This window comes from Mobula hypostoma, chromosome 5 (genome assembly GCF_963921235.1).
Source record: "Mobula hypostoma chromosome 5, sMobHyp1.1, whole genome shotgun sequence".
NCBI classification, from domain to species: domain Eukaryota; kingdom Metazoa; phylum Chordata; class Chondrichthyes; order Myliobatiformes; family Myliobatidae; genus Mobula; species Mobula hypostoma.
The window spans coordinates 116292651-116320264 of record NC_086101.1 but is presented as its reverse complement, the minus strand read 5'-3'; the positions used below and the strand labels follow the sequence as shown (position 1 = coordinate 116320264).

The 27614-nt window shown below is 45.7% G+C and overlaps 1 protein-coding gene across 2 annotated transcripts in view; it reads right to left on the bottom strand.

Moving 5' to 3' along the window:
- Positions 1-682: 682 nt before the first annotated feature.
- neurl4 (neuralized E3 ubiquitin protein ligase 4) overlaps positions 683-27614 on the bottom strand; it is a 134583-nt gene continuing 107651 nt past the window's right edge. Inside the window, exons 20-28 of one of the 2 annotated variants that reach the window (XM_063048849.1) lie at positions 24847-25011; positions 23026-23184; positions 19790-19969; positions 12963-13056; positions 9022-9129; positions 7231-7375; positions 6930-7042; positions 2546-2708; positions 683-1544 (exon numbers count right to left, since the gene is read on the bottom strand). In XM_063048849.1, the coding sequence (XP_062904919.1) occupies positions 1340-1544; positions 2546-2708; positions 6930-7042; positions 7231-7375; positions 9022-9129; positions 12963-13056; positions 19790-19969; positions 23026-23184; positions 24847-25011 (1332 nt within the window). In that variant the 3' untranslated portion in view covers positions 683-1339. The remainder of the gene's footprint in view (positions 1545-2545; positions 2709-6929; positions 7043-7230; positions 7376-9021; positions 9130-12962; positions 13057-19789; positions 19970-23025; positions 23185-24846; positions 25012-27614) is intronic. The other variant, XM_063048850.1, reaches the window with a different exon arrangement.

Here is a 27614-nt window from a genome sequence, read left to right as displayed (position 1 = left end):
AAGTGTATGGGGTGAGGAATATTTACATGGGATTGGCTGGACAGCTCAGTGCAAAAATCAAAACCTTACGGTTGTAAGGGATTTAAAAAAAATCTGGCCTGCAAGATCGCAAACCATCATGGCCTGCCCCAGGAAACAGACAATTCTGGAACTGAGGTGTAAAAAAATTGAGAGGGTGGAAAGGAAGAGTACGGCTCCCCTCCCAGTAGAGGACACAATGACCAGGGGTGCATCTTCAAGTTAGTGGAAGGATTAGAAGGGAAGTTGAGGCAACGTCCCTCTGTGGCGCTGTAGGGGTCTGCATCTCACTGGTTGAAGCAGAGATCCTCGCCACGTTTAAACGGTACCTAGACAGCTGTAACTCAGCTACAGATTCACAGCTGGGAAGTAGAACTGGCCTTTCTCCTTTCCTTTGTTGCATCAACATGACGGGCTGATGCCTGCCTTCTCTCAGTCACCACAATCCCTCCTGCGGGAGGGTTAAACTCACCGTGGCTGACCAGGTATTACCTTGGCGTCCAGCTGGCTCTCCGGCAGCAACCTGGCCCTGGCCTTCCTTCAGCTTTGCTCTTTTACTGCCTAATGGCAGAATGCAGATTCAAGGCCCCCCACCCGTATCATTTGCACCCTCCCCCACCCCCCCATTCCCACCCAGCAGATCTCCCCACAGCGGACATGCAGGTTTGGCCGAGGGAAGCCTGCTGCTGCACTTCTCTGGTCACAGGCGGTCAGTTCTGCTGGCTGACTTGACAATGTAATTGCAAGACAAACCTCTCCAACACTCCGCCAGAAGAGGTAATGGAAGTAGCCAGCAGCAGAAGCCACTTCTACTGATATCTGATGTTTCTAGCCTCCGACGCTGGCCCAGGAAACCATTAGAGAGTTCATTAATTCCTTGTTTAAAAACCTACAAAATGGACTGTTGCAGTGGAAACCCCACCCAACCTCCCACCCACATCCCCAGACTTCCCATCAGCATTTCCCTCAGGCACAACAGTAATTCCAAATGAACAGCTTAGCTTGAATTCTTCTTGTTTGTCATTCAGTCGATACAAGAGTCAAAAGTGCAGTGTTCCAGTAGTGCGAGAGTTGTGTAAAAGTGTGCAAGGGCAGATGCTACTGTCCCACGAGTTCCAGTCCTGCCCACACCCATCCCTCAGCCCACGCCACCTACACTTCCACTCCCCAACCCTGAACAGCCAAAGTCAGCCACTTGCTGCTGCCACTTCAGTTCAAGTCACGTCAGGTATCTCCCAGGGATCTTGCACACACTCCATCTCTCCTCGGAACAGTGAGGGGTGGGTGGGGTGGGAGTTGCTGTCCTTTAAGCAGAGATCCTTCACTCCACCCGGATCAGGAGGCCATAGAGGACTGTCGAGGCTCTCTCCTTGGTGATCCACTCAATCTCGTTGTTACTGAACCTGGGGTCGATGGACTCGCTGGCGCCGATGGACTGAGGCCCAATCTTGTACGAGCCTGGTCGCACGCACACCTGAAAGGCCACCTGTGCCTGATGATGCCGCTGTGATTTCACGTCCTTGAACCTGAGGGGAGGGAGTATGAGCACACGAAATCATACTCTGATTACAATCCAGTCAAGAAAACAGAATCACAATCAGGTTCAGACTGTAGGAATCAGAATCAGGTTTATTATCATTAACATACGTTGGGAAATTTATTGTTTTTTGGCAGCAGTACAGAACAAGACAAAGATTCACTATAAGTTGTAATAAAAATGAAACAGTGCAGGAGAGGAACAGTGAGATAGTGTTCCTGGGTATCAACATCTCCGAGGATCTATCCTGGACCCAACCTACCGAGGCAGTTGCAAAGAACTCACCACAGAGGCTGTATTTCATTAGGAGTTTGAGGTTTGGTATATCAGCAAAGACACTTGGAAGTTTCTACAGATGTACCGAGGAGAGCATTCTAACTGGCTGCATCACCGTCTGGTATGGGGGGGGGGGTTGCGGGGGAGTCACTGCACAGGATCGAAATCAGCTGCAGAGGGTTGTAAACTCAGTCAGCTCCATCATGAGCACCAGCCTCCATAGTATCTGGGAGATCTTCAAGGAGCGATGCCTCAAAAGGGTGGTGTCCATCATTGAGGACCCCCTCCCCAACACCCAGGTTATGCCTTGTTCTTGTTGCTGCCATGAGGAAGGAGGTACAGGAGCCTGAAGATACACACTCAGCCATTCAGCTTCTTCCCCTCTGCCATCCGATTTCTGAATGGGCATCGAACCCATGAACACTACCTCACTACTTTTTTATGTCTGTTTTTAAACTACTTATTTAACTACTTTATATATACTTACTATAATTCACATTTTTTAAATTATGTATTGCATTGTACTGCTGCCGCAACGGCATCAAATTTCATTTCATATGCTGACTCATGAACCATTCCGAAATCTGAAGCTGTTCCTGAAAACTTGAGAGCAGGTCCTCAGGCTTCCGTACCTCCTCCCTGATGGTAACAATGAGAAGAGGGCATGTCCCCAATTCAATATGTCCACTCACCCTTCCTCAACTCAGCACTTACCGTATTTTGGGGCAGAAGTGGTCCAGCCCAATGTAGCGCATTGTGGGAGAGAGGCTGACTTTCACCGCATCCTTCTCCTGCGTACTGTTCCCCTCAGGCTCATTGTATCCATTCTGTAGCTCCACCTTCCTCTGCTTGGTGCAGAATATTGACGAGCTTCCTGCTTCATGTTGGGAAAGGGGTTTATACCAGAACCGGAGAGGGGAAGTGGGTAGTGTGAAACCAAAAGGGTGAGGAGGTGTGACAGGAAGAAGAAAAATTGAGCCATCAAAAAATTAGGACTTTAGAGTAATTTGTAAGGATAAAATGCACAATGTTATATGTGATAGCTGCTGTTACAATGGTCATTTGGGGACCATTTCCATCCTGCACTGCCCCTTTCCTGGAAGTATATGAAAGGAAAGTGTGGAGGGAGCTTCACTCTGTGTCTGACCCTGGGAATGTGTGATGGGACAGTGTAGATAGAGGGAGCTTCACTCTTTATCTAACCTACCTGTTATACACAGGGAGTGTTTGTTGGGATGGGGCTGCAGACGACGATTCAGTCAACATATCATGTACATTTTAGACTATTCAGCAACAGTATGACTACACTCATTAAAGAGTAAATAATTTAAACTACACTACACTAAAATGGCTGTAAACCCTGTGAGCATGGGTTCAATCCTGACTTTAGGTGCTGTCTCTTGGTGTGCAGTGTATGTGGAGTTTCTATGTACTGTAGTAGTATTGATAGCAAACGACAGGAATTCTGCAGATGCTGGAAATTCAAGCAACGCACATCAAAGTTGCTGGTGAACGCAGCAGGCCAGGCAGCATCTCTAGGAAGAGGTACAGTCAACGTTTCGGGCTGAGACCCTTCGTCAGGACTGGAGTATTGATAGCATTCTAATTTGTTCTGAATTTCATTTAAATTCTTAATTTGTTACTCAGTTAAATAGTAGTTCATCTTTTTTATATCTTTTAAACTATTTCCATGAAATTTTGGCAAATTGGGGCAGCCCTCTTAAATGGACCAAAATGTATTGGTCCTGATGTGTCCCAATTAACCAGAATCTACGTATATTCAATGACTTGACTTCCACAACCGTTTGAGACAATGAATTCCATAATTCAACAGTCTCTGGCTAAAGAAATTCATGTCTTTTTCTTTAAAAAGGGATATCTTTGCATTCCGAGGCTGTCCCTCTGGTCCTAGATTCCCCCAGTACTGGACACATCCTCTCCATTTCTACTTTATCTAGACCAGGGCTTTCCAACCTGGGGTCCATGGACCCTTGGTTAATGGTAGGGGTCCAGGGAACCCTGATCTAGACCATGGGTTTCTTTATAAACAACTCCCTCAAGTCCCCTACATCACCCTGGCTCTAACTGAATTATTGCAGAACCTCATTACTCTTGAAGCAAAATTTGGAATAGAATTTCACATGTAAACCTTTCTCATTACCATGATGTTCTTCAAGCTCAAGTTTAATTGACATTCGACTATACATGAATGCAGCCAAACGAAACAGTGCTATTCTGGGGCCAAGGTGTGAAACACAGAACCAATGGTCACACACAGCACAAGGAACATACAAGACAGCAGTACAAAATCGTAACCATAAGGCCTGAAGATATAGGAGCAGAATTAAGCTATCTGGCCCAAGTCTGCTCTGCTATTTCATCATGGCTAATCCAATTTTCCTCTCAGTCCCAAACTCCTGCCTTCTCCCCGTACCCCTTCATGCCCTGACAAGCAAGAATCTATCAACCTCTGCCTTAAATATTTGTAAAGACTTGGCCTCCAGAGCTGCCTGTGGCAATGAATTCCACAGATTCATCACTCTGACCGAAAAAAATTCTCGTCTCCTTTCCAAAAGACGTCCCTTTATTCTGAGGCTGTGTCCTCTGGTCTTAGACTTCTTCATCACAGGAAACATCCTCTCCACATCCACTCTATCAAAACCTTTCACCTGTCAGTAGGTTTCAATGAAGTCACCTCTCATTCTTCGGAATTCCAATGAATACAGGCCCAGAGCAATCAAATGCTCTTCATGTGACAAGCCGTTCAATCCTTGTTCTTCTCCATTGGTTTTCCACCCCTTAACGTCTGGTTATTTACTCAGCAGAACAGTCACTCCCGGTGAGTGGGAAAGGACCTTCACCACAAAGGGCTGCTGTTTCCATTGTTTGTGGAGGGGATGGAGGAGACTGCAAGTTGCCCAGGAGCTGGCACAAAGCTGCGGCAATACCCAAAGTGCCATCAGCACCCACCATGAATGGGTTTAAACCATCATGCTTTGTCTAATTCCTGATCGGTTTCTGATTCCGCCACCCCTGATTTGATAAACCAGCCTTTTGTCCTCTGTGTAAGACACATAATGGTCAGAATGTTTAAAAAGGCCTTTCAGCCCAACTCATCCATTCTGACTGACGTACCTATCTGAGCATTTGATCCGCCTCCCTCTAAACCAGGGGTTCCCAACCTTGATGGACCCATACCATTAACTGAGTCTAAACCTTTCCTACTCATTTACCAGCCTAAACGGATTTTAAATGTGGTAGTTATAAAAGGATAGCTTTAGTTGTCAGATGTACAGCGAAACATACAGTGAAGAGGCACCATTTTGTGTCAAATTAAATCAGTAAGCATTGTACTGGACAGCCTACTTGCCTCAACCAGTTCCCTCCGGCAGCTTGTCCCACGTAGCCGCCCGCCCACCCGCCCGCGTGTGTAAGCAAAAAGCCCTGCAGAGCGCGGTTAGGGGAGCAGAGAAGGTTATTGGGGTCTCCCTGCCTTCTGTCCAAGACCTCTTTCAGAGTCGATGCCTCCAGAAGACACGGTACATCATTGAAGACCCCTCACACCCTCTCCATGAACTGTTTGTTATTCTGCCATCAGGCAAACGTTACAGGAGCATCAAAATTAAAACCACAAGGCTACTAAACAGTTTCCTCCCACAGTCAGTCAGACTGCTAAATAGCTGCTCCACCTGACTTTGCTTGGACACTTTTAACTTGCACTGGACACTTATAACTGATTTAACTGACATATGGCTGTTGTGTTTTACTATTTATTGTTATGTTTATTATTTAGTGTTGCGTTTGTTATGTTATGATTGCACTGCCCCTGAGGAACGCTGTCTCATTCTGCCCTGCAGAGCTGATGTATGGTTAGAATGATAATAAAGTTTGTTTTGAATCTTGAATCTTCTCCCTCCTCAGATGACCTTCATATCATGCCCCCCTCACCTTGAACACATCCCCTGTAGTTTTAGACTCCCCTACGCTGGGACAAGGACTGTGATTACCTATGTCATTAATGCCCCTCCTGAATCTAAGGTCACCCCTCACTCTCCTGCACTTCAGGGAAAAAAGTCCCAGACTATCCAGCCTCTCCTGATCATTCAAGCTCTCCAGTCTCGGCTCCAGGCATCCATCAGGCCTTAAGCATGTTGAGTTTAGGATTAACTCATATCCATCTACATTCTCTTTCCCTTTCTCCCATGGGCCACTCTCTTCTCCTATCAGATTCCTTCTTCTCCAGCCCTTTACCTTTTCCACCCACATGGCTTCACCTATCATCTGCCAGCTAACCTTTCCCCTCCCCCCACCTTTTAAATTCAGGCACCTCCCCCCTTCGCTCTCAGTCCTGAAGTTAGGTCTCAGCCCGAAGTGTTGACTGTTTACTCTTTTCCTGACCTGCTGAGTTCCTCCAGCACTGTGTATGTGTGTTGCTTCCATCTGAAAGGTTCAATGTGTCACTCATCAGAAAATCAAGATATATCCCAACACCTTAAACACAAGAGATTCTGCAAATGCTGGAAATCTTGAGCAACACACACAAAATGCTGGAGAAACTCAGCAGGTCAGGCAGCATCTATGGAGAGGAGTAAACAGTTGATGTTTTGGGGCAAGGCCTTTCATGGGGACTGGAAAAGAAAGAGGCAGAAGCCAGAATAAGAAGATAGCGGGGGAGGGGAAGGGGAAGAGCATAGCTGGTAGGTGATAGGTGAGATCAGGTGTGAGGAAGGTGGGTGGGAGGACTGGGATGTGATAAGTGTAAGAGGTAAAGGGCTGGAGGAGGAGGAATCTGACAGGAAAGGACCTTGGATCATGGGAGAAAGGGAAGAAGGTGGGTCTCAGAGGGAAGTGAGAGGGGAACCAGAATAGGGAATAGAAAAAGGGAAGGTGAGAGGGGGTAGAAATGGCTGAAAATTGAAGAAATCGATGTTCATGCCATCAGGATGAAGGCTGCCCGAGGTAACATGGTGTTGCTCCTCCAACCTGGGTGACCTGAAATCCCTAAATCTGTTATCTGAAGATGCCGCGTGACAGGATGTGGTATTAACTCTTGCCAATGGGCTATAACTTTAGGATTTCCGTCCTCCTCTCCACATACCTGACACCAGCTCTCCATGGTCCAGGGCACGCCTCAGGGACCCCATGCAAGTACCGTGATAAGCCGTGTGCCACTTCTTGTAAACGTTGGTGACCTCGCAGCGTGGATTCAACCTGCAGAACCCAATGGGGGAGACGCTTGAGGTGAGGCAAGAGGACAAACTCTTTATAGGAAGACTAACACTGAGCTCAGGAGTCAATATTTCAGGAACATCATCTTCCCCTCTGCCATTAGATTTCTGAACGGTCCGTAAACCACTGTCCCCCCCCCACCCATGGCACAGTGAAGTCTGAACACACACCTGAGGGCGAACCTGCACCAGCCGAAGGGGAGGGCGTAGTCCTTGGGTGGGTCGCCCCGTTTGTAGTACGCCTCGTCTCCGCGCAGCTTATGACAGGATTCGCAGTAGCACAGGTTGCATTTCAGCTCCTCATTGAAGTATCCATCTGCAGGCAATGGGACAAGAGTCACCATGAGGTCAACTGGCTTCCCACTCGACCAGCCCCCACCGCACGCCTTACATACACACCCCGCTCAGCCAGACCAGTTTACTGAAGAGCGTTGTGGGCACATCACGAAAACTAGCCTCCTTTACATGCGTTCCCTCTATCTCTCACTGTCTCAGTAAAGCAGCCAGCATAATGACCCCATTCACCCTAGACATTTTCTCTTCTCTCCTCTCCCAATGCGCAGAAGATACAAAAGTCTCAAAGGACGTATCACCAAGCTCAAGGATAGCTTCTATGCTGCTGTTATTGAATGGATCCCTGGTATGATAAGATGGATTCTTCACCTCACAATCTACCTTGCTAGAGGCAGATTCTTCACTGTGGAAGACACTAGCAGTATGGTGGCAGTTCCAAGTGTGTGAAGTTACCATAACCAGAGAGAAGATTCTTGGGAAACTGCAAGGTCTAAAGATAGGTAAATCACCTGGACTAGATGGTGTATACCCCAGGGTTCTAAAAGAGGTGGCTACAGAGATTGCAATACTATTTCAAGAATCACTATTTCTGAAATGGTTCCAGAAGATTGGTAAATTGCAAATGTCATTCTACTCTTCAAGACAGGAGAGAGGCAGAAGAAAGGAAACTAACTATAGGCCAGTTAGTCTGACCTCGGTGGTTGGGAAGATGTTGGAATCAATTATTAAGGATGAGGTCTCAGGGTACAGCATGCAAAACAAACTTTTTGCATTGCAATAAAAAATGCATTCCAATTTATATACATCAGGGTGCAATGAAATTCTTGAAAATTCTTGACAGTGTTAGCACATTAACCACGTCATATAATTGTACAAATATTGATTGGTTTATTCTTAACTAAGGAATTCTTTTTTTCTTATCCAAGGAATTTTTTGCTTAACTCAATTATAAATGTGATGGATTTTTCCAGAGGTGCCATCTTTTATCTTCAGCTTCTGACTGCTTTTCATTCATCTCAGCCCTTATTTAGTTTGCTTAGTATTTGTAGGTTTGTTTGTACTTCAAAATAAACAATCATTAAGAATTTAAGTCTCCTTGCCATTCCTGACTCCCAGAAGAAACTCAAAGATCAGAAAATAACAGTAATCGAACACCCTCTATACCAGGGGTTCCCAACCTGAGGTCTATGGACCCCTTGGTTAATGGTAAAGCTCCATAGTATAAACAAGGTTGGAAACCCTTGCTCTAAACAATTCCTGTCAATTACCGGTACAAACAGCATTTGTAAATTGTAACTATACCCATTTCCACCACTGCCTCTGGCAGCTTGCTCCATATACCCACCATCCTCTGTGATCCTCAGATCCCAATTAAATCTTTTCCTACTCACCTTAAACTGATTAATTTGTGATAGGATATCTGTTGGATTCAGTTGTCCAAGGATTTGGAGAGGAGGCCACAGAGTTCCCAGTTACCAGCCTCTACAGAAACCAGGAAAACCATTTTCCTGGTTCCATCAAATCTCCACACACTCTTCCTGCATCCAACTTTTCCAACCCGAAATCTGTTAGTAGGATCCAAGCCAGATGTTGACTGTTAACTTCAGCCAAACAACATCTCAATGTCCTTTCCCTTCTCAAGCATGACAATGAAGAGAAGCTTCTCACCTGGCAGAGGAAGGAGCTCCTTGAACCTGGCACAGAGGGCTTGATATTCGCAAGTCTTCTTGGGATTCACTTCAGGAGGTGGTGTCCAGCACAGGTTCTCCTTGATTCCTTGGGAAAGAACAACAGGGATCTCAGTAGGGTATCCAAAAGGGCAGTGGGGGCAACTGTGACAGTAGGGTCTGTGTGATGGACACAAGGCTTAATCGTATAGTTCAGCTCATTGGCTTGCCTGCTAACTCTCACTGAATATCACTCTTTACTCTCATCAAGTTACCAACTTGTCCTACTCAAGTGACTTGAACATTAAAATCCAATATTACCATTTAAGTGTAGCACCAAGAAAGATGTTACACTGTCAGCTATTTTCTGCATGAGAGCAAAAGCCGAGGTTCCATCTGCCATCTCAGAAAAGATCTCATAACATCACTTGAGGAGTACCAGCTGTCGTCTGGCTAATCTAAATCTTTTGCTCAGCGTCACTGCAACAGATTGGATTACATCCATGAGAACTGTTTGAAAGCTGATTTCTCCTAAAGTGAGAAATGTCTTCTATACCTACCCATGCCGTATCACTGTCGAGTGGGGGTAAGGCTTATTTACCGGACAAAAGCTGCTTCTGTCATGTTGGTCAGTAATTGGTTTGTTTAAAGTTTGCAATGCTTTTCTCCCCCCATTGGTTGGCTTGTGTGCCATGGTGCCCAATTCCAGTTCTGGGCCCCTGGGGTTGGGGGGGGGTGCGGTGGTGGATACTAGAGTAGCATGCGCGAGAAGTTCGCTCTCTTTCCTACCATTGACGGGGCCCACTACAGTCTAAAGTCGTAACCAGCACTGAAGATCCATTGAGAAAGAGCTCTGCAGACGTAGACAGGACGCGCGTTTGTTAAGTATCCGTTTGTAGCATGTTTAGTTTGTTGGTTTTATAAGTCAGGAAGATTTAGCAGATTATCTGTTCAATTAAAGGTAACTGAATGTACAATGCAGTGGTAGCTGAGACGAATACTTGTTTAGCTAGACACCAGGATTAGTGTTGCACTGTTCATTTTTAAATAAATACATAATGCACCCATTTTAAAATGTCTTTGGTTTCACTTGTTGGATCTTCCAACCTGCTCTCCCATGTTACAATCACTCGATATACACTTGTTATAATCTTTCATTGACTAATCACTTTGATGTCAACTAACTGAATGTACAATGCACTCATGGGTGGAAGTAGAGTAGTGGTTAGCACAGCACCTTACAGTGCAGGCTACATGGCTTCAATTCCTGACACTGTCTGTAAGGAGTTTGTACATTCTCCCCGTAACCACAGGGGGTTCCTCCGGGTGCTCTGGTTTCCTCCCACAGTCCAAAGATGCACTGGTTGGTAGGGTAATTGGTCATTGTAAATTATCCCATGATTAGACTAGGTTAGTGGGTGGCAAAGCTCAAAGGATGGTAGGGCCTACTCCATGCTATATCTCAATAAACTTAAAAAAAAAATAAAATTAATGATCATCAGACATGTTATTATCAGCATGAAAAATTGAGTGACAGAATTCTGTAAATGAGGTCATTTGTAATCCAGGGAGCCCCTATAACCAACCAACTGCCTGTGACCACAAGAAACTGCATAATTGTAGTCACAACTCAACACGACAAGGAAACCAGCTTCCCCTCTATGAACTCTGTCCGTACCTCCTGCTGTCTCAGTAAGTCAGCCGGGACAATGAAAGACCCCACTAGCCCTGGACACTCACTCTTCTCCCCTTTTTCATCAGGCAGATACAAACCTTCTGAAAGCACATACCACTAGGGTCAAGGACAACTTCTACCCCACTCTTATTAGACTATTGTGTGGTTCTCTAATATATTAAGGTGGACTCTTGACCTCATGTATGACCTTGCACCTTATGGTTTACCTGTGCTGCACTTGCTCTGTAGTTGCTACACCTGACTCTGCGTTCTATTATTGCATGGGTTCCCAAACCAGGGTCCTTAGACCCCTTGCTTAATGGTACTGGACCATGGCATAAGAAAGGTTGGGAACCACTGTATTATTGTTTTACTTTGTACGTAGAACACAGAACAGTACAGCACAGGAACAGGCCCTTTGGCTCACAATGTTGTGCCAAACCAACTTAAAAAGCAAATCAACTCACCCAAACACTAATCCATCTTCCTCACAGTCATGTGCCTATCTGAACATCTCTTAAAAGCCTCTACCACCATACCAGGCATCTACCGTTCTCTGAGTAAAAAACTTACCACTAACCATTTTTTTGACCAGTCAGGGTTGTTAGCTCTGAGCTGAACTCTTGAACCCAGAGGACCAGTGGACCACTCTTTGACTGGTCTCTACCCCTTTGACCTGTTTGGCATGGGTGTTCCTACCAGAAGGCAAAGCATAAAGCCTCGACTCCAGCCAACATAACTCTCTGGGTCATTGAGGCACGCAAGCCTTCAAACCCAATGACAAGGCTGTGGTCCGCTTGGAGAATAGAAGGTGACACAAAGAATGGAAATAAGCCATTCACCGCAACCAACACTCACCCCATCTTAGTCCCTTCTCTTCAGCTCTCCTCTCCCTTCACCCATCCCAGATGTAACACTCTCTACTTACAGCACACCAATCTCAACCTTACCAAGTCTGCAGACTGACCTCCATCTTGTGGAACCTCTTGGACACCTCATAGCTCCCCAGCCCTTCTGGACCACGGCACCACCAATGATGATCAGGCCCCCATTGGTCATACCATCACAAATCTCAACCCTCCACTGCCTTCAACCTGCCAGCTCCCCAACCTTTGCAATGGCTGTTACCACCTCCCTGTCAGATGAAGAGTCCTGAAGCAAAAATTTGACTGTTCATTTCCATTGACAGTTCCTGCTTGACACCTTTAGGTCTTCCAGCATCCTGAGGTGTCATAATCTGCTGTCTCATGTGCCATCTCCAGGTTTTTACCAGATTGATTCCTGGGATGGCAGGACTTTCATATGATGAAAGACTGGATCGACTAGGCTTATACTCTCTGGAATTTAGAAGATTGAGGGGGGATCTTATTGAAATGTATAAAATTCTAAAGGGATTGGACAGGCTAGATGCAGGAAGACTGTTCCCGATGTTGGGGAAGTCCAGAACGAGGGGTCAGAGTTTAAGGATAAAGGCGAAGCCTTTTAGGATCGAGATGAGGAAAAACTTCTTCACACAGAGAGTGGTGAATCTGTGGAATTCTCTGCCACAGGAAACAGTTGAGGCCAGTTCATTGGCTATATTTAAGAGGGAGTTAGATATGGCCCTTGTGGCTAAAGGGATCAGGGGGTATGGAGAGAAGGCAGGTACAGGGTTCTGAGTTGGATGATCAGCCATGATCATACCGAATGGCGGTGCAGGCTCCAAGGGCCGAATGGCCTACTCCTGCACCTATTTTCTATGTTTCTATGTTAACCACTTATCCACACACTAGGACTGATTAACCTGCCTATTCACAGCTTTGGATTCACTGGCTTCCAAACACTTCGGAACTTCCGGCTCCTGAAGTTGTAAAGGCCTTTCTTTCTCTGCCCTGGTCCTACTTTCAATAACTACCACATTCTGAGGGGGTCCAGAGTCATAAATGTAGCAGCATTGTAGCATAGTGGTTAGCACAGCGCTTTACAGTACCAGCGACCCAGGTTCAATTCCCATCGCTGTCTGCGAGGAGCTAGTACGGTCTCCCCACGACTGCATGGGTTTCTTCCGGGTGCTTTGGTTTCCTCCCACATTCCAAAGATGTACCAGTTGGTAGTCTAATTGGTTATTTTAAATTGCCCTGTATTAGGCTAGGGTTAAATCAGGAGATTGCTGTGTGGCGCGGCCTAAAGAATATATAGTTAGTGCGGCCAATTCAAACCTGTATTAAGTTCAGGATGCCAAAAGGGTTCAACCTCACTGGGGAGAAAACAATGGGGTTTACACTCACCATCAACCACGTCAGCTTTCTCCACGTCACCCTGGCAACGTAAGTGGCTGCCATCACCTCCCGGGGCCATGATATCGTTGGTCACTATGGTAACCTGCCAGAGTAAGGCGTGTTAGTCCTGAGAACTGGTCCAGAGGAATGATTTGGCAATTTCTACAAACTTTGAGACTCAAATCAAAAGTGGTCAGGAAGAAAACAAAGTACCTTAACCAGAGTCAAAATCAGTCAAAGTTGAAATTAAATAAGAAGCAATACATGGGATCTAAATTACTGGAGGAACTCAGCAGGTCAGGCAACATCTATGGAAATGAATAAACATTTTGGGCCGAAGTCCTTCTCCAGGACTGGAAGGGAACCGGGAAGATGCCAGAATAAAAAGGTGGGGGAGGGGAAGGAGAATAGCTCGGTGATAGGTGAAGCCAAGTGGGTGGGAGAGGTAAAGGACTGGAGAGGAAGAAATCTGATAGGAGAGGATAGTGGACCATGGGAGAAAGGGAAGGAGGTGGTGATGATAGGCAGGTGAGAAGAGGTAACAGGCCGGCGTGGGGAACAGAAGAAGAAAGGAGGGGGAGGTTAAAAAAAATTACTGTTAGGAAAAAAAATTGATATTCACGTAATCAGGTTGGAGGCGACCCAGACGGAATGTAAGGTGCTGCTCCTTCAACCCGAGGGTGGTCTCATCTTGGCACAAGAGGTGGCAAGGACTGACATGTCAGAACGGCAATCGGAATCAGAATTGAAATGTTTGGCCACCGGGAAGTTCCGCTTGTGGCGGATGGAGTGGAAATGCTTGATGAAGTGGTCCCTACGAATTACAATGGGTCTCACAATGTAGAGTAGGCTGAAATGGGAGCACCAATTTTGTGTGTTGCTTTGGATTTCCAGCCTCTGCAGACTTTCTCGTGTAAGAACAGAAGTGCTTTTAAAAGCTGAATGCATTGCAGGTCAACACGCTCAAAATGCTGGAAGAACTCAGCAAGTCTGGCTGCATCTTAGCCTGAAATGGCGAAGGTTTATTCTCTTCCATTGATGCTGCCTGATGTACTGAGTTTCTCTTGCATTTTGCTCTGGATTTCCAGCATCTGTATAATCTCATTTTATGAATAAACTGCAGGTACCTTGATAATATCATACACAGCAGCGACACTTGCCCAAGACCAGAAGAAATTGCAGAGCTGTGAACTCAGCCCAGTCCATCACGTGAACCGGCTCCCTGCTACTGACTCAAGAAAGCATGTAATCTTTGTGATAAACTTCCAGAGAGACAAGTTTGCATTACTGGGATTCTGTACTAAACTGGTGACTCCGGTCATTCCAGTACCTTACAGATCTGGAGACAAAGTGGTACAGAAGCTGCTGCCTCACCCTAAGTTCCACAGAACAAACTACGTTCTTCGCAGGTGGTGGATCTTTGAATCAGTTGTGCAGCCTGGTGCCTTGCTATCCCCAGGAGTGGCATAGAAGGTATGCACCTCTAGGGAGTGGCCTTGTGGATGACCTGGTTTTTTGCTGATTTAGCTGACTGAGGCATCACGGAAGACTGAAATGGAGAAGTGACAGTGAAGATTGTAACATGGGAACAGTGAGCCGCTGGTCTCCGCTCCCGTTGTTACAGAAACAATCTCTCTCTCTCTCTCTCTCTGGTGAGAGAGAAACTGTCTGAGGTACCGAAGTGCTGGGTTATAGACGGTGGTTGTGATGGACTTTCGATCAAGGTCTCTTTGGGAGTTTTGTTATTACTTGCATTGGTGGTGGTGGGGGTGGGGGGACCGGTGCTTCTGCTTGCGCAAATGGTGGGGAGGAGGAGGGATGATGCTTCTGCATGGGAGGGGGCAGGGGACTTTGGGGTTCTGATGTCTCTATCATTCATTCTATGGGGTTACTTGTTTCGTGGATGTCTGAAGAGTAAGAATTTCAGGTTGTATACACATTCTCTTTTAAATTGAACCATTTGAACTACCTTGTTGTCCGAGCAGAGTTTGTCTTTCGCTTCCCCTCTGAAATCATGTGGGTTTTCACTCATGCTCCAGTTTCCCTCCACATGTCAAGTACACAACAGTGGGTCAAATAAACATCTGCTGGAAGAACCCAGTGGGTTGAGACTTTATAAGGTTATCAATCAGACACTGCACTTGGAATATGGTGAGCAGTTCTGAGTCCTTTATCTAAGAAAAGCTATGCTGGCATTGGGGAGGGTCCACAGAAGGTTCACATGAATGATCCTGGAATGAAAGGGTTATTGTACAAGGAGGGCTTGATGGCTCCAGGCTTGTACTGGTGGAGTTTAGAAGAATGGGGGAGGGAGAAATCACACTAAAACCTATCAACTATTGGAAGGCCTAGATAAAATGGACTTTAAGAGGAAGTTGTCTGCACTGTGAGGGTGTAGGACCAGAGGGCACAGCCTTAAAATACAAGAACATTCCTTTAGGACAGAGATGAGAAGGAATTTCTTAGTCAGAGGGTGGTGAACCTATGGAATTCATTGCTGCGGTCAGCTGTGGAAGCCAAGTCATTGAGTTCTTGATTAGTAAAGGTGCCAAAGGTTATGGGGAGAAGATAGAAGAATGGGGTTGAGAGGGATAATAAATCAGCCTTGGTGGATCAGACTCGATAAGCAGAATGGCCTAATTCTGCTATGACTTATGGTCTTAAGGGCAGACGGTACTGTCCATGCTTCAGGACAAAACCCCGCGTGCAGAATTCCTTTCCCCACAGAAAAGCTCCCCGTCCAGAATTCCTTTCCCCTGCATCTGGAATGCATCTTCCCACAGATGCTGCTCGACCTGCTGAGTTCCTCTAGTGGAATTACTTGATGCTCTGGATTCTCAGCATCTGTAATGACGTGTTTGTGTGCTGGAGGGTGAATAATCTGTTGTAAGTTGTGCCTTACTGAAGGTACGTGGCAAAAGATTTACAGCAGAGTTGATGGAGCAACTTACAGGAATAGGACTGACACTCAGTGACCATTTTAATAGATACACCTGTACACCTGCTTGTTAATGCAAATATCTAATCAGCCAATCATGTGGCAGCAACTCAATGCATAAAAGCCTGCAGACATGGTCAAAAGGTTCATACGTTGTTCACACCAAACATCAAAATGGGTAAGAAATGAGATGCAAGTGACTTTGACCATGCCAGATAGGGTGGTTTGAGTAGCTTCAGAAGAGCTGTGATTTTCACACACAACACTCTCTAGAGTTTACAGAGAATGGTGCAAGAAACAAAAAACATCCAGTGAGCAGCAGTACTGTGCATGAAAATGCTTTGTTAATGAGAGAGGTCAGAGGAAAATGGCCAGGCTGGTTCAAGCTGACAGGAAGGTGACAGTAACTCAAATAACCACACATTACAACCGTGGTGTGTAGAAGAGCATCTCTGAAGGCACGACACACCAAAACTTGAAGTGGATGGGCTACAGGAGCAGAAGACCAGGAATAGTTAAATAGCCACAGTGTGTATAGGATGAGCCAAATTATTTCATACATCATAGATAAATATGGAAAGGACAGGAAGGAACTTGATCCATTAGAAGCGCTTGAACAGAGGAGGCTGGCAGTGGGAGGGGATAGAGAGATTGAAATCAATTATAAAGTAACTGCCATGGCCAGTCCCAAGCCCGGCTGTGAAAGGAGGGTTGGACATGGGGCTAGGAACCCCATCCTGTGAAGCCCCAGAGCTACAGAGAGAGGAAGGATTTTCGACACCAAGAAGGTTGGCTGCACCTGGGGGCAACTTGAAAGACTGGCCCAAGACACAGGACTCTGGCAAGCAGCATTCCATGGCCTTTGCCCCAGTAGGGTTGATGGGCTTAAGATGATGACAACTTGTTTGGATGAGAGCTTGTTAGGGATTCAGGAATTTTAAAAAGTGAATATAGCAGATGTCAATTTAAACCAGTTCTCAATGCAACTTTCAAGCAGTAATCAATTTTGAAATTAATAGGTATTACAGAGCACAAGCTGCTGGTCCACAGCAGGTGGTTGGCTGCTCAATATATGCTTTGAATCCCAACCTCAACCAGCAGATGTTCTCATCTGCATAAGCCCCAACAGTAGCCGTGGGTGATTCGGTCAATATTGCCCAATTAACTATAGCCCCATTATCTAAATTAGTTTGCATCAAAGATCTTTCTTCCAAAGATCATGAGGGCTTGCACACCAGACTAAAACTTGTCTCTTAGCTGATCAAACATGTTCATAGGTATATTTGACCATAAGATATCGGAGCAGAATTAAGCCATACGTTCCATCAAGTCTGCTCGACCATCTCATTGAGGCTGATCCATTTCTCTCTCAGACCCAGTCTCCTGCCTTCTCCCCATATCCCTTTGTGCCCTGACTAATCAGGAATCTATCAACCTCTGCCTTAAATATACCCGATGACTTGGCCTCCACAGCTACCTGTAGCAACGAATTCTACAGATTCAACACTCTGGTGAAAGAAATTCTAAATGGACGTCCCTCTGTTCTGAGGCTGTCCTCTCGTCCTAGACTCCCCAACCATACGAAACATCTGCTCTGCATCCACACTATCAAGGCCTTCCAACATTCAACAGGTTTCAATGAGATCATCCCTTGCTCTTCTCAATTCTAGTGAGTAGAGGCCCAGAGCCATCAAATGTTCCCCATATGACATGCCTTTCAATCTGGAATCATTTTAGTAAACTCCTTTAAACCCTCTCCAGTTTCAGCATATCCTTTCTAAGGTAGCGATGCTCATAATACTCCAAGAGAGGCCTCACCAGTGCCTTATAAAACTCAACATTACATCCTTTTTTTAATATCCCAGTCCTCTCGAAATGAATGCTAACATCGCATTTATTTTCCTCACCACCAACTTGACCTGCAAATTAACCTTTAAGGAATCCCGCACGAGGACTCCCAAGTCCCTTTGCACCTCAGATTTTTGAATCTTCTCTCCATTTAGAGAATAGTCTACACTTTTATTTCTTCTACCAAGGTGCACGACCATACACTTCCTGACACTGTATTCCATCTGCCTCTCTGCCGATTCTCCAAATCCACTGACAGATTTGTATCTACGGTGAGGTGTGGGCCTCTGTCGGTCAGAGTTGACCATGGATATATGCATCCTAGCTGTCCAAATGTACAAGCCTGGGCAGTATGATATGGAGAGCAAGCTGTTGCCCATGTGGGAAACTCCCCCTCTCCACACATTTGATGAACCCAAAAAATGGCAGGGACTGAAACAGTTTGGTACCAGCAGCATCACAGAAGTTGCCAGTCACCATTGAACTCAATGTAGGACTGCCTTTGGGACTCCAACTCTGGATTTCTCCCCTCGGGGTTTAATCCTGAAGCCTTCCCGATGAGTGGGCATAGCTGCAAGGCAGCAGAGGTTTGAGATCAGACTTTTCCTTCTCCAAGATGAGCTGCCAACCACGGCTGATGAGCCACATCTGCCTGAAGCGACTGGTCTTAAGGTGCCAGCAACCCACCTTTGCCCCTTCTCCTGTCAGAAGAAACGATTCTGCCGGGCTAAGTAGCTAAACCACATGTGAAGGCCAGGAGCTGGACTTGGTTGTCAGAGACTATTTGAGGCGCACACCATTAGGAGCATTTAGTAGGTAGTGGGAGCTTGTCCCCATGACCATCCTGGCTATGACAACCTTAATAATGAAGATATTGACACAGCAATTCATTGGACATGTGATTAGGAAAGAGGAGTTAGAATGCACGGTAATTATGGGAAAGACTGAAGGGAGGAAAGCAAGAGGAAGACAAAGACAAATGATGATGGAGACAGCAGCCAGAGAACTGGAAATGAATACCAATGAATTGATCCACTTGACCCAAAACAGGAGTGTGTGGGCCATGGCAGTCAAAGCTCAAACTGGGCATGGCACCTGATGATGATTGATGGAGCCCACACAACACCCATCTTGGGCGTCTGGTTCTCTGTCCTCATAAGCTTTAAGACCATCTGTGTGAATCTGTTTGTCTCAACCAGGCGTCTGAACGTATCAGTTACAATCCGCTCTCATTCTAAATCAGAATCAGGTTTAACTTCACTGGCATATGTCATGAAATTTGTTGTCTTTGCAGCAGAAGCACAATGCAATAAATGATAATGGAAAGAAACTGTGAATTACAGTAAATATGTATCAAACAATTACAGTAAATAAGTAGTGCAAAATAGAGGAAAAAAAAGTAGTGACGTAGTGTTCATGGGTTCAGTGTCCATTCAGAAATCAGATAGCAGAGGGGAAGAAGCTGTTCCTGAATTGCTGGTGTGTGCCTTCAAGCTTCTGTACCTCCTCCCAGATGGTAGCACTGAGAACAAGGCATGACCGACGTGCTGAGGGTCCTTTATGATGGACGCTGCCTTTTTGAGGCATCGCTCCTTGAAGCTGTCCTGGATACTACAGGTGCTAGTGGTCATGATGGAGCTGACCTCACTACTCTCCCCCTCCCCAGACAGGATGGACAGACAAAGATATATGTGGTAATTCTCAGTTTTATTATTATGTATTGCGGAGTACTGTTGCCGCACAACAACAAATTTCACGACCTATGCCAGTGATATTAAACCTGATTCTGAACTCAGTAACTCAGGTCGATTATGTTTCCAGTATCTGCAGAATCTGTTGTGTAGGTGTAATTAGGGGAAAGACATTTTATAGAAAAAGAGTTGTGATCGGGGACAGTTCTTTCTCTGTAAGATGAAGGATTTGTCCAGTTATACATCATACAAAAGGAGTGAGTAAATGTAAAATATTGATCCAATGACATTTAACAAGACAGCTTTTCATTTGGTCTATTTAACCAGAGGGCTCCCCATGTTCCAGTAGAGACTCTCACCTGTTCACATTGACCGTACAGGTCGACGACTACGAAACAAGGGTTAGGAATGTCTTGGGCAGCAATGCCTTGGTCCATCCCATTAACATACAGGTGCAGACCTTGCGTGTTGTCCACTAGGAGCCCAAGGACAGTTCCTTCAGGGCACGTGTCCAGATTGGGACCATAATTGTCACAAATCTAATCAAATTGAAAAAAAATGTGATTTTCAACCATGTGTTCACAGACCTCTGCCTTGCTGACAATAGAGAGCAGGAGATGTAAAACAAGTAAATCATTTCAGAGGCAACGCAAGAACAAGGAGGGGGAGTGGAAGTGACAGAAAATGCTGGGAGGAGAGGGGTGAGAATTAGAGGCACTAGTGTGAGGGGCAAGATGAGGAAGTGACACAGGTAACAATGGAATGACAGACAGGGGGAGTGACAAGCCACTGTGGAAAGGCGGGAAGGGGGAGTGACAGGCCACGGCTGGATGTACGGGACGGGGAGGGAGGACCGACAGACCATGTTGATGGGGGCGTGGGGAGGGGTGGTGACAGGCCACGATGGGACAATGGGGTGGGGAAAGTGACAGGACGTGGTGGGGGGGGGATGGGGAGGGGGGAACAACAGGCCACAGTGCGCAGACGGGGAAGTGGAGTGACAGACCAAGACAGGGAGCAAGGGTGGGGAGCAGGGAAGTGACAGACCACGACTGGAAGGATGGGACAGGGACAGGGGAGTGACAGGCCACGACTGGAAGGATGGGACAGGGACAGGGGAGTGACAGGCCACGGCTGGAAGGATGGGACAGGGACAGGGGAGTGACAGGCCACGGCTGGAAGGATGGGACAGGGACAGGGGAGTGACAGGCCACGACTGGAAGGATGGGACAGGGACAGGGGAGTGACAGGCCACAACTGGAAGGATGGGACAGGGACAGGGGAGTGACAGGCCACGACTGGAAGGATGGGACAGCGATGGGGGAGTGACAGGCCACGGCAGAGGGTAAGGGAGGCTGGAGAGACAGGCCACAGCAGAGGAACAGGGAGGAAGGTGTGACAAGGCCACAACAGGGGACAAGGAGAGGGGAGTGACAGACCATGCTGGAAGGACAATGACAGGGAATCACACAGACAAAGCTGGAGTGGAGAGGAGGGAGAAGGAGGAGGAGGAGGAGTGACAGACAATAATGTGAGGATTGGGGTTGTTAGTTACAGAAGCTGTTAGAAGACAAAATCATAGTAAGAATTCAGATGTTGGTAAACTGATTTGTCTCCATGGAGAGAAAGCGCGTGGAAGAGAAAGCGCAAGCTACTGTTTTAGATCCAATACTCTTTATCCAGATGGGGAGAGTAAGGAACTGTTTTACGTTTCCACACGTATTCGATGGAATTCTTTTCCACTCTTTCCACTTTTAGTCCTTTGTCCTCACCACCCAGGACATGCTCTTTTCTCACTGCTGCCATTAGATAAAAGATACAAGAGCCTCAGGACTCACACCATCAGGTTCAAGAACAGTTACTACCCTCCTGAACAAAAGGGGATAACGACACTCATTCTACTTCTGGTGTTCCTACAACTGATGGTCTCACTTTAAGGACTTCTTATCCTGTTATTTCTTGCTCTCGTTATTTATTGCTATTTATTTATATTTGCATTTGCACAGTTTGTTGTTCATTGATCCTGTTTACAGCTTCTGTTCTATAGATTAGCTAAGTATGCCTGCAGGAAAAAGAATCTCAGGGTTGTATGTGGTGACATATGTAATCTGGTAATAAATTTTACCTTGACTTTATGCTTTTTATTCCACACATTAAAATCATGTTGATGTCACAGCCAAGTCATCTCTACTCCCTGGGTAAGCTAAAGAAATTCGGCATGTCCCTGTCGACTCCTCCCAATTTTTATTAATGCATCATAGAAAGTATTCTGTCTGGATTCATCACAACTCGGTACGGCAACTGCTCATCAGAGGAAACAGCCTCTCCTCCACGGGTAGTCTATGCTTCTCGCAGCCTCAGTAAATCAGCCAGCATAATCAAAAACCCACCCACGCCAGAAATTCTTTCTTCTTCCCTCTCTCACTGGGCAGAAGATACAAAAGTCTGAAAGCATGTAACTTCACGCTCAAGGACAGCTTCTACCCCAATGTTATCAGACTCTTGAATGAACCACTTGTACAATAAAATAAACTCTTGGCACTTTTTTTGCAGCTGCTGCATTTTATTCTGCATTGTCATTGTTGTGTGCCGTGTCATATGATGTAGGCGACCATGGTCTTTCCATGACCACAACTGTTCTGGGCAAATTTTCCTACTGAAGTTATTTGCCATTGTCTTCTTCTGGGCAGTGTCTCTACAAGACATGTGACCCCAACCATTATCAATACTCTTCAGAGATTGTTTATCTGGTGTTAGTGGTCACACAACTAGGACTTGTGATCTGCACCAACTGCTCATACGACCATCCACCACCTGCTCCCATGGCTTCACGTGACCCTGATCGGGTTGGGGGGGTGGGGGGGAGGTCTAAGCGGGTGCTACACCTTGCCCAAGGATGACTTAAAGGTTAGCGGCGGGAAGAAGCACCTTACACCTCTTTTGGTAGACTTTGCCCTATCCAACCACCCAATGTTTTAGCTTATTCTAGTTAAATGCACTGTGTAATGATTTGATCTGTAAAACAGTTTTCAAAACAAGTTTTGCACTGTATCTTGACGTGACAATAATAAGTTAGCTACTGCTCATTACGCCACTGGCATTTAGGGCAGCGGTGAAGGTCTTCCATCTCTGTCTTTCCTTGGTCATCTTCATTGCTGTTTCTGTAGCAAGTATTTTTGAATATCAGGGTTGTTAGCCCTGAGCTGAACCCCTGAACCTGGAGGACCGGTGGACCACTCTTAGCCTCGCCTCTAACCCTTGACCTGTTTGGCATGGGTGACCCTACCAAGAGACAAAACATAAAGTACCTGACTCCAGCCAACATAGCTCTCTGGGTCATGGTGGTCCTCTTGGAGGGACAATAATAAACCAGTACCAATATTATGGAGGTATAGTTACCATACCAAGAGATTTTTGTGAATTTTGTCTTGTGAACGTATATCGACTACAGATGTCTGTAAAAATGGAATCCAGTGATTATCTGGGAATGATCCAACACTCCTGATTACATTATAGGCATGAATGTTGATTGCTAATCAGGTTACAGCCTTTGGGTAGTCCAAGGAAGGAGAAATGAAGGGAAATGGGACCTCACCTTTAAGGAATTATGAAACACAGAGCCTCGCTGAATCAGCCAAGCAGAACGTTTGATTGAAGAGGCGGTGCCTGGGAAATTAAACCGCTCAGGGCAATGTCCAATCACACCCAACGAGAGCGACGAGGTCCACTGGGTGTTTAAACGGTCAATCCTAATCTGAGAAGTCACAAAGATGAAGCAAAATTATTGATTTACCCCGCCACTGTTGAGACAAAGTAGCAGTCCTGAACCAATTGCATTCAGTTCTGGTCACCTTAATATAGGAAGGATATGATAAACACAACAGATTCTGCAGATGCTGGAAATCCAGAGTAATACACAGAAAACACACAAGGTGGATAGAAAAAGTTTTTTCAAGTATATTAAAATAAAAGCGATGAGAACGGATATAGGAACGCTAGAAAATGACGCCGGAGAAATGTTACAGATGTTGAAGTGTGTGCAGTTACTATTACAAGACAGAAGATGCCCAAAAAGCTGAAAGACCTAAGGGTACACAAGTCACCTGGACCAGATGAACTGCACCCTAGGGTTCTGAAAGAGGTAGCGGTAGAGATTGTGGAGGAATTAGTAATGATCTTTCAAAAATCATTGGATTCTGGCATGGTTCCAGAAGTCTAGAAAATTGTAAATGTCACTCCACTCTTTAAGAAAGGAGGAAGGCAGCAGAGAGGAAATTATAGACCAGTTAGCCTGACCTCAGTGGTTGGGAAGATGTTAGAGTCAATTGTTAAGGATGAGGTTATGGAATACTTAGTGAAACAGGACAAGAAAGGACAAAGTCAGCATGGCTTCCTTAAGGGAAAATCTTGCCTGACAAACCTGTTAAAACTCTTTGAGGAGATTACAAGTAGGATAGATACTTGATACTTGCAGTGGATGTTGTATATTTGGATTTTCAGAAGGCCTTTGACAAGGTGCCACAAATGAGTGTGCTTACCAAGTTAAGAGCCCATGGTATGACAGGAAAGTTACTGGCACGGCTACAGCATTGGCTGATTGGTAGGAGGTAGCGAGTGGGAATTAAAGGATCCTTTACTGGTTGGCTGCCAGTGACTAGTGGTATTCTGCAGGGGTTGGTGTTGGAACTGCTTCCTTTTATGCTGTATATCAATGATTTAGACGATGGAATAGATGGTTTTGTTGCCAAGATTGCAGATGATATGAAGATTGGTGGAGGGGCAGGTAGTGTTCAGGAAACAGGTAGGCTACAGAAGGACTTAGACAAATTGGGACATATTGTACATCTGTACAACTCCAGTAGTGGTGCAAGTCGATCACCCGAGTCGAGTATGATGCTCTCCTGAGGGGTTATTCACTTAATGGAGAACGCCTGCGTCTCACTTTGTTTAACATGTGGAGGCTGATGCATGGGCAGCACAGTCCTTGACAGATCGGGGTCAGGGTCCAGCGGCACGGAGTGCAAGACGACTGGAGACCTTTCATCACTGCGGTCTTCCTCCATCTTCACTGTCACTGTGATGTGTCATCATCTTCTGCCAGCTCTACTGTTGGATTGCTCTTTGTCTGGAACTCCTCTCTTCACCTGACTGCCAAGTGTGACCCCTCCAGAAGCTAAGTGTCAGATGGAATCTCAGGAACACACGAGCCTCTCCACTATAACAAGGTGACGATCCTCAGAGAAACACGCAGCTCTATGATTACTGCAAATAGATGGATTTGTGAACTGTGAGAGTCCGCATGATTGAGCACAGATCCCACGCCTCTCCTGTTAAGGCATTGCCGATTAATGGCCAATAGTTCGTTTAAAAAAAGCAATATGCTGCTCGTTTACCCACTTGTCCCAGTCCTCCATACCTGAAAAAGCAGCTGCCTGGGCAATGGCTGGGCGGACGCCACCACACCCTGGTTGTAGCTGGCTACACGGGTAGCAGTGTGCCCATCGTTGGACAACAGGATGTTCCTGCCATGGTTCTCCATGAACTCGATGGTTGACATGAACACTGATGCCTCATTCTCACACTGAAAGAGGAGGAACAACCAGTTGTTAAGGTATGTAGGAATGATTCTTGCAGAGTAACAGACAAGAATAAAGTGCACCAACTCCTAGCCCCACTCTGTCCCATTCTAAATTTGAAGAGGCATGCTCTGCCTTTTTTGTGTGAATGGCTGATGGATTTAGGGCCTGAGACCTTGAATGCAGGAGTGTCAGAGCCTGGGAGATAAAATATTTCATTTAAACTATCACATACTCCCTGGGCAGGGACTGTGTGTATGTTTGTGACCATATACAACCTTGAGATTTATTTTCCTGCGGGCATACTCAGTAATTTTATGGAATTGAATACTCTAGTATCCAAGACATCTCGAAGGAGTGGTGCCTTAGGGCAGCGGTGTCCATCATGGAGGACCCCCACCACCCAGGACAGGCCCTTTTCACACTGTTACCATCAGGGAGGAGTTACAGGAGCCTGAAGGCACACACTCAGCGATTCAGGAACAGCTTCTTCCCCTCCACCATCTGATTTCTGAATGGACATTGAACTCTTGGACACTCCTTCACTACTTTTTTTATTTGTTTTTTTTTGCACTACTTTTTTAACTTAACATATATATACTTAAAGTAACTCAGCTTTTTTCTCTTTATTTATTTACCATGTATTTCATTGTACTGCTGTTGTAAAGTTAACAAATTTCACAACAAATGCCGGTGATATTAAATCAGATTCTGAAATAATGAAAGATCAACCGGAGTGCAGAAGACAACAAACTGTGCAAATGCAAATATAAATAAATAACAATAAACAACGAGAACATGAGATAACGAGATAAAGAGTCCTTAAAGTGAGATCATTGGTTGTGGTAGCATTTCAATGGATGGGCAATTGAGTGCAGCTATCCCCTTTTGTTCAAGAACCTGATGGTTGAGGGGAGTAACAGTTCTTGAACCTGGTGGTGCGAGTCCTGAGGCACTTGACTCTTCTACCTGATGGCATCAGAGAGAAGAGAGCATGAGCTGGGCAGTGGGGGAATCTCTGATGATGGACGCGGCATTTCATGTAGATGTGCTTGATGTTTGGGAGGGCTTTACCCATGATGTGCTAGGCCGAATCCACAACCTTTTGTTGGATTTTCCATTCAAAGGATACAGAGTGAAGCTCCCTCTATGCTGTCAAATTGTAAAGGTAGCACAGGTTAGAAACAGGGTGAATCTCCCTCTGCACTAACGCACCACTCACAAACAGGGTACGGACAGCATGGGTTAGATACAGAAGACGCACACCACCAGGTTCAGGAACAGTTATTACCCCTAAAACCATTAGGCTCTTGAACCAAAGGAAATAACTTCACTCAATTCTACTTACCCCATCATTGAAATGTTCCCACAACCAATAGACTCACTTTCAAGGAATCTTCTTCTCATATTCTCAATACTTATTGCTTATTTATTATTATTTCTTCTTTTTGTATTTGCACAGTTTTCTGTGCTCTGGTTGAACACCCTAGTTGGGTGGTCTTTCACTGATTCTGTTATGGTTACTATTCTATAGATTTATTGAGTATGCCCATAAGAAAATAGGTTTTGGGTTGCATATGGTGACAAATATGTAATTAGATAATAAATTTTACATCAATCTTGGGAAGCTCCCTCTAGACTGTTCATGTTTTTTTTCTCACACACACACACACACACACACACACACACACACACACACACACACACACACACACACACAGAGGGCAGGGACAGCACAGGTTTGATAAAAAGTAAAGCTTCCACAATACCGTTCAGCACATGCTCCTAGCGTGTGGAACATGTGGATTAGCTAGGAGTTAAAACTTACCTTAGACTGTCCAATCACACACTCCACAAGTAAGCAGGGAAAGAGTGAGTGCTTTTAGGGACCAAAGGGATATCCATGGGTGGAACCAGATTGCTGTATTTATGTATTAAAATAAACCTTATTCAAAATGAAAAAAATTACAACAGACCGTGAATGAAAAATAGCCTCCACATTTTTACGTTCACAGTCAATGTTTTGAGTGGTGTTCATTTGTTAAAAACTATTAGCACTGTTGCCACCCATGTGGCCCCTGGAGAGGGACTTCCGCACCCAACCTGGCCCCTCCCTCTCCAGTAGCAGAGGAACTGTATACCATGGCCTTCCCCCACCGAACCCTTGTGCTGGCTGCACCGAGCTTCAGGGCATCTCTCAGCACCTACTCCTGCAGCCTGGAACGTGCCAACCGGCTGCCCTCCTCTAAGAGCATCTCAATGCATTGGCAGACCGAAGGACGTCCTTCATCGAGTTGGTGATCTGCACTTGTGTGTGTTCCTGGGGACAACCCATCCAGGGCCAGAGGAGATCTATGTCAGGAGATTAATGCGCAGGGCAGAGATTTTTGCATGTTATTCAGTCATAGGTGGGGTACCAGAAGGGAGGGAGGGAGGGTAGGTAGCATCTACCCATCTAAAGGTACAACAAGAAATTGGTCCTTCCGGTCCTTTGAGCCTCACTGCCAGCAACCCACTAATTTAACCCTAGCCTAATCAGGGACAATTTCCAATGACCTATTAACCAGTACATCTCTGGAATGTGGGAGGAAAGCGGAGCACCTGGGGT